This window comes from Populus trichocarpa, chromosome 1 (assembly GCF_000002775.5).
Source record: "Populus trichocarpa isolate Nisqually-1 chromosome 1, P.trichocarpa_v4.1, whole genome shotgun sequence".
NCBI lineage: Eukaryota > Viridiplantae > Streptophyta > Magnoliopsida > Malpighiales > Salicaceae > Populus > Populus trichocarpa.
In genome coordinates, this window is record NC_037285.2 from 11,216,464 (window position 1) to 11,223,534 (window position 7,071).

Here is a 7,071-nt window from a genome sequence, read left to right on the forward strand (position 1 = left end):
AAAGAAATCCCTATTGATTAAAGCATGAGATTTGACTAGTAAAAGCACTTTTGGGAACTGACACAAATGTTCGATGGGTTGATAAGAGATTTACATGCTTAATTAAGATGTGTTCCTAGATTTTTGTCCGAAGAAAATATTGCTGTTTAATTTATTTGTCTTTCTCCCAGATGACTTCACTATTTTTTTTTAAATTCGAGGAAACACCATCCCTGAAAAGTATATTTTATGGATTCAGGTGAGCGAGTAAAACCCTGGCTATCTCAGGCTTTTACAAGAGATGCACGCCTTGACTCGAACTCAAGGTTTACTGTGCAGATCTCAAGTTTTTTGTCATCACGCCACGTTGGGACACCAAATTACTTCACGTTAAAATTAATTTCATATATATATATATATATATATATATATATATATATATATATTACGACTTTATATTTTTGTCATGCATTTTATTTCCATTACTTTCCTGGCTCATATGCTCAAAAGTCTTTGTTCTCCTTTGTGCATAAAGTGTATAAAGCATGTGACAACGTCTAGGAATGGAAATAGAGCCCCAACACTTCGGTAAAAATATATGAAAATAAATTATATAAATGTAAAGTGCTCCATTACAATTACCAAGGATCACTTCATAGTTTAAGATAATTAAAGGTCTCTCCCTCTCTCTCTCTCTATATATATATATATATCTCCTTCTCTCTCTAAACGTCTCTCTCGATCTCTCTCGATCTCTCTTTTTCTCCGAGAGTGCAAAGCACATAAAATCAATTAGATTTCATATTTACGTAGGAATATAATATGTTGATTTGGATCGCAAAGCTTGATATGAAGGACATGCCCTTTTCACTCTTCACCTTTTGTTGCTTTCTGTCTCTCTTGTTTCCTTGTCTTTCTTTAGCTCTCCTTTTCTTTTCTTTCTTTTACTTTTCTTTTCTCTTTACTTTTTCTCTGATTTTCTCTCCTGGGTAACTGATCCTCTTCACCAGCACCTCTCCAGAGATATAATGATTTCAAAATGAGTAGCGCAGACAGTAAATAACATCAATGTGGCCTGCCCAGAGTGAACTCCAAATTAGGCTTCTTGAGGCTTGTCCCTGAAAGGGTTGATGAGCTTACATCTAATATATTTCTCTCATAGCTCAAGCACTTTGGATCCACGTCCTTCTGTTGTAGAAGAAAGAAAGAAAAGTCATCTCAAAACTGAAATTAGAAACCATGAAAAGAAAACAAAAGTAGCTAGGGCAATAAATTGCTTAGAGCAGAGAAGCACAAGGGAAGTGTGTGAAGGGAGGAATCAAAGGCTCTGGGAATAATAGAATATTTATCAAAGAAAAAAGAAACTTTGCAAGCTAGGAAAACATTTTGAAAGACTGCCAGAGTGTGACCACTGTGCATTTCCCAATACGACTGCCTAACAGGACAATTATTTACTAGCATTATATGATCTTACCTTTATAATTACATATTTGACTCTACCTACCGACTCTTATATATAGTACATAGATTTGAACCATCTATGAATCCAGGTCAACAAAATGGGGTTGGAGACTCAAAGGAGAGCTCAGTTTTTACGTTTTAGGGTTTTGTTTAATCATATGAGCATGAAAATGTCCTTAATTCCTTCCTTCCTTGCATTTTCCCCCTTCTTCTTTGGCCAGGAAGCTTTTCACATTATATTATAAGAAAACCATTCTCTATTGTAACAAAGGGAAAAAAAAAAAAAAAACAAAACTATTCTCCATTCCTTAAATGGGTTTTAAGAGAATTACGAAACTACCCCTTCAGCTTCCGAGTAACCTGAGCTATCAAGAGTGTGAAAGCCCCTTGCCTTTCTTGTTTCTTTCCAACGGGCATGGCGTGATGGAGAAAGAGAATAAACAATCGGCTTTTCTTGATTCATTCCAACAACAGAACATTTACGTGCTGGACACAGCATCTTGAAAATCAAGGACATTATAGGAAAGAAAGATTTGAAATTCTGGTACCTCGAGGGAGGGTAAGTTTCCACCAGAATCCTTTAATTTTCCATGCAACCCAGCTTCCCTGCTACAAACCAGCAGATTGAGAGAATATTTTCCTATCAGTGGAAGCCAAGCAGAGAAGAAAAAGCAAAACTAAGAAAAGAAAGCAATCTTTTGCTGTCTTTTTTATAGTTCCCTTCACTCTTACATTTTATTTCTGTGTTGATTGTAGATAAAGTTGAACTCACCCATGTGATAGCCCATTAATTACACATAACAACCGATAGCAAGGAAGTTTCAAAGGGCATAAAACTCTGGCGCCACGATTTTCCAATAATGGGACCATCACAGGGTTTAGCTTTGACACTAAGTATTCTAACCATAGGCCCCATTTAATAGTTCTCTCTATCTGAGCCCACAAAATCCAAAGGAAAGAGATATCCCCGTTTTTATAAGTGGATTTGTCAAATGGGACTCTCATGTCTTGGAATAATGGAGGAGAGTGAGTGGATTAATTCTTTTAAACTTCCTTTTCACCCACTGATACAAGGAAGAGTACAATTACCCCATCATGGAGTTTCAGTGATCGTGATGGTCATGGACGGACAGAACAATGCAGTGAAATCATTTCTTCCTCCTTTTGTATTTCTTGCATGCAACCATATTTGATATAATATAAGGTTGAGATGTGGACTGGAGAGAGGAAGACAGGATATGGTCCTAGAGACAGCACTTCAGTTTTTTTATTTTAAATCAACTTAATTTAAGAATCTAACACGCATAATCCTATTTTTACATCAATAATCATTATACATCTAGATCAAGAAACCAGAACAAGGAGGATAGGATACCCAGTACGACGACAATATCCATGCAAGTTTCATCTGTTTGTCCTTACTACATGGAAGTATTCCAAACTCTACTTCAGAAATCGTAATTGTCTTAATTTTTCTGGGGACTTCCATCTAGCTAGAAAGAAAAATAATTCAATGACAAATAACCAAAGACCATTCTGGACTTCTGGGTTGCCCAATGGCCAGTTAATTAAAGGGCAAATAGTCACTCAATGTTACTAAGTTTCCCTAACTAGCACTTAAAACAGCTGTAAGAGGGTAAAGATTTCGGGTTTAAATCTTGCCTTTGTTACCTTATGATCTGAGAAGAGGGAAATAAAAAAGAATAGAAACTGGGAACTGCATCACAAATTCCTTATGCTTGTTCTGAATTCCATTTATTTTTTATTGTTTTCTTATGATTTGCCCTTATATTATCCAATGAAGCATGCATTCTGTAACAAACCTATGACATAAAAAAGGTAGACAAAGGATTAATAAGCATGCTATAGTGGTAGTACCTTGAAGAATTGCTCCAGAGAGCGTGATAGTCCTTGTCTTGGTGAGCACCTGGTCTTCCCTGTTGCTTTGAGATATCTAACCTTCTAGGATTTTGAATGTCCAGCATAAAATCTTCTGAAGTATCTCCAGATGATCCATTATCAAACACATCCGATTGTGCTGTACAAGATAATTAAACAGAGAAAAACAGAAGGGAAATTAAATTAAGTCAGTAATATTTAAGACCGACTTAATTAAGGAACATTGATTAACATAATGCACAGTAATAAGTAATATTGTTGCATATGAATATTTATTTGGATACTCATCACTGAAAATTCTCAAGAAATAAAAGATAATATAGATAGGGAGGTACTGTTAACCTGAAGGAGCTGCTCCTGCTCTATCAGTCTTTACAGTTCTATACATCTGCATTCATTACATTTTCACGTCCAATATTAGACTAATTTTTTGATGAAGCATCAAATTAGGCTTTCTGGGCATTGATTAACAGAGCAAAAAGAATTGCGAAAAAACGTAAACACAAAAGGATAAAACAAGAAAAGGAGATCAATAATACTGTTTGGGATACATACATCAGAGATATTCAGTGCAAGTACAGAATGTAAAAAGTGAGAGATTATTTGAACTTTGAACATAAGCATTTATTTGCCTACTAAATGCATGTATGTATGTAGATATGGGATGTGGCATGCATGAATGAGATTCACCATGGTTAAAAAAGTTGGTTGATAAACCCATCTGAGAAACATATCATTGAAAAATGATGGTGTTTTGTTCTGTGTTTTTTTTTCTCCTCCATTCAATGTGAGAGAAAATGTTTTTAAAAGTAATAAAAATGGACTGAGTGCAAACTTGTCTCGGCTTGGCTAGGACTCATTTTGAATTCCTGGGGTTTTGTCTTACTAGATTCCTGAAATCGATAATACCTCTCTCTCTCTCTCTCTCTTTCATTCTTCCAAAATGAGTAGAAAAGAAGTGCTTAAGGATTTGAAAGACCCTGTGCAGGGAAACCTTGGAATTTGTGACCTATGTAATAAAACACCCTTCCTGTAATGTAGGCTATTAAAAGGCAAATTCTGCTTAGAAGTACAATTAACACTGCATCAATTTAACACTATTAGCTCAAGCCAATAAGTCTAGTTAGAAGGTAAGACAGAAAATAAAGACAAGAAGAAAAGGGACAATTTAAAAAATCTCTTTCTTTCTTTATTTCACACAAAGGAATTTAAACACTGCAAGCAGGGAGATAAACCAGTTGAGAGTATGCTTTAATTACCTGTAAATGTGATTTAACATGTGCCAAGGTGAGATCTTTCACATCCATAAGCTCAAGAACTAGTTTGGGTGTAGCCCCTAAACCCCAAAAACAAAAAAGAAAAAGGAAAGGAAAACATGAGTTAAATTTCTTTTCCAAGTTCCTTTTTTTTTTATATGTTATTGAAGATGGTAAAGAAATGAACAAGAAAGGTGAAAGAAGAAAGGAAAAAAATTCTGAAAAGATAAAAAGGAGAAGCTAGAAAAGAAGGTTAGAGAAAAAGAAAGAAACAAAATGAAGCATATACTTTCATGGCCACCCAATAGCTCAACAGCATGAACAAAGCGAGCATGGAGAGTGGTAGTCCAACGCATCCTTGGTGCTCTCATGCTTCTTTTAGCCGGAAACCTTGACATGAATCTTGATCTCATCAACCCTTGAGACCGGTATGGACTTAAAGTAGTGGCACTGGTGTTATTAGTAGTAGCCAAAGAAGCATCTTGAGAGCAAGTATTATCTAAAGTTTGTTGAGAGAAAGGAAAAGGAGGAGGGTTTTGGTAGACAGGAATCCCTCTAATGGGTCTCAAGAAACCAAGCTCTTGGCTTAGCCCTTCTTGTTGTTGCGGCTGAAAGAGTACTGGATGATGATTATGGAGGCGGTTTTGTTTGTGATGGGGGTGTGTGTATTGGTTTTTTTGAAAGGAGTGGAAAAGACTGTTACCATTACAATTGTTAGTATTTTGCAAGCTATTGTGAAAATGGTTGGAGTTAGGTTCTGAAACCCTTGGATTAGATAGCGAGAGCTCAAAACAGCTATCGGGTTTTGCCATTGGAGACATAGAGTTTCTTGAGTCCAAAGCTCTCTTCCAAAACCCCAAATCCATCTCTTCTTCTGTTCTCCTCCATGTTGATGTGGGTTTGCTGTTTGGTGGGCTAATTTGAAGAGATAAATCTGGTTGTGCTGGGAATAGCTCCATCTTTAAGCAGCCAAACAAGCCCTTTTAGGTCTCCTAATTATCTCCTCTTTAATTTGTCTTATTGTCTTACGTTTTCTTGTAAGTGCAGTGCAGTAGGAGAGTATATTTGTTATGGATCAAGAAATTAAGATGAAGATATAGACGGTTATATCATGGACAATTTAAGCAAAAGGGTTGAGAGATTTTCAGGTGAGATTTCTGATGGGTTTTCTCTCTTTGGATCAAATTGAGGGGAGTAGTTGCAGGGGTTCGAGATTGAGATGATGAGGGAGAGAAGAAATGACAAGGTATGAAGTGAATGGTTGTTTCTTTTGTGTGAAGTATATGTGAGAAAATGACACTTGAGGGGCTATAGGAAGAGGAGGGGACAGAGAGAAAGAAGAGGGTGTTTCTTTTGTGGACGTGCGGGTAGGGAACCAGCTAGCTAGGGTGAGAAAGGGAGAACAGTAAATAAATTAAGTTTGGGACTTGATTCCTTCCTCCTCCTCCTGCTGCTGCTGCTGCTATATGTTCTTTCTCTTGTGAACTCTAACGTGTGCATTTCTTACCCAACAACTCATACTAAACTTTTTATTTCACACACTCTACTTTGGACTCAGACCACGGTGGGTGCTACTTTTCACAAAACCCTAAAATTCCAACCAATTATAAATATATAGCCCATAAGCACGATTATATATTGATATATTGACTACTTTTTCACATCCTAGGGTTTGTTAATTTCCTAATTTATTAAACCACTCATTGTGATCCATTATCAAAATCCAATCTTCATAACCAATTACTTCTTTTCTGTTTAACTTTCGAATCGCCATCATTGCCATGGTGTTTTCTCGTGAGAAACCCAGTCTCTTTCTATGGCTATATATGCTAATTATAATTACATGGCTGGTCCTTCAAGAATTATTAGACCACTGTAGGTATAGCTTTGTACTAATGCCTACTGGCGTATGTATTCCAGAGGAAGGGAGCTTTGACATTGCCAAATTAATTAATTAATTAATTACCACGTACAAGAATATGTCTGGCTTGCAATTAAAAAAGTTTTCAAAATAGTTAAAGTAATTAGCAATCTACCTAGCTATTATTTAATCAAACTATTAATATTAATCAAACTACTGTTATCTAAATGACTTAATGATATATCTGTTCTGTTCTTCTCTAACCCAAATAATCAATGAAGAATACAAGTACTGTGCATACAAACTAAAGGGCTAAAGTTTGCTTAGGATCACAGGAAAATGGACCTTTACGCACATCCCCGAAGAAATCAGCTCCTAACTACCTACTCTGTATAGTATTCAGCCGATAAATTCATCTAACAACAAGGACATAGATTTTCTTAGATTGGTACTCCCTCTATGTGGACGCACTCACTCTTGATTTTCTTTCCAATTAAAAAGAAACATCAAGCGTACGTGAGCGGCATTAATGGCCATTTTTTCTGACAAAAGGATTAGTAACAAGTGACTAATTAATCTCTCTTGGAACAACATGGGTTGTCTTTTTTATTCAAT

The 7,071-nt window shown here is 36.1% G+C and overlaps 1 protein-coding gene across 3 annotated transcripts; it reads right to left on the reverse strand.

Moving 5' to 3' along the window:
• Positions 1-563: 563 nt before the first annotated feature.
• Positions 564-6,034, reverse strand: LOC18094127 (probable transcription factor KAN2). 3 transcript variants are annotated; one of them, XM_024605425.2, is made up of 6 exons: positions 4,885-6,034; positions 4,599-4,675; positions 3,682-3,727; positions 3,319-3,478; positions 1,989-2,046; positions 564-1,167 (listed from the first exon to the last, which is right to left on the reverse strand). In XM_024605425.2, exons 1-6 carry the CDS (start codon positions 5,552-5,554, stop codon positions 1,045-1,047), a joined length of 1,134 nt encoding a protein of 377 aa, XP_024461193.2. In that variant the 5' UTR covers positions 5,555-6,034; the 3' UTR covers positions 564-1,044. The 3 variants fall into 3 exon arrangements, with proteins under 3 accessions (XP_024461193.2, XP_006368359.2, XP_024461198.1); XM_006368297.3 differs by having other exon boundaries at positions 1,989-2,049; positions 4,885-6,032; XM_024605430.2 differs by lacking the exon at positions 1,989-2,046.
• Between the last annotated feature and the right edge of the window lie 1,037 nt (positions 6,035-7,071).

Excerpts from the sequence above, each read along its gene's own strand:
- LOC18094127 (XM_006368297.3), bottom strand. The coding sequence starts at position 5,554 with ATGGAGCTATTCCCAGCACAACCAGATTTATCTCTTCAAATTAGCCCA. Across the intron at positions 4,676-4,884 it reads GCTATTGGGTGGCCATGAAA|GGGCTACACCCAAACTAGTT; the intron begins GTATATGCTTCA and ends TTTGGGGTTTAG. Across the intron at positions 3,479-3,681 it reads AGCAGGAGCAGCTCCTTCAG|CACAATCGGATGTGTTTGAT; the intron begins GTTAACAGTACC and ends TATCTTGTACAG.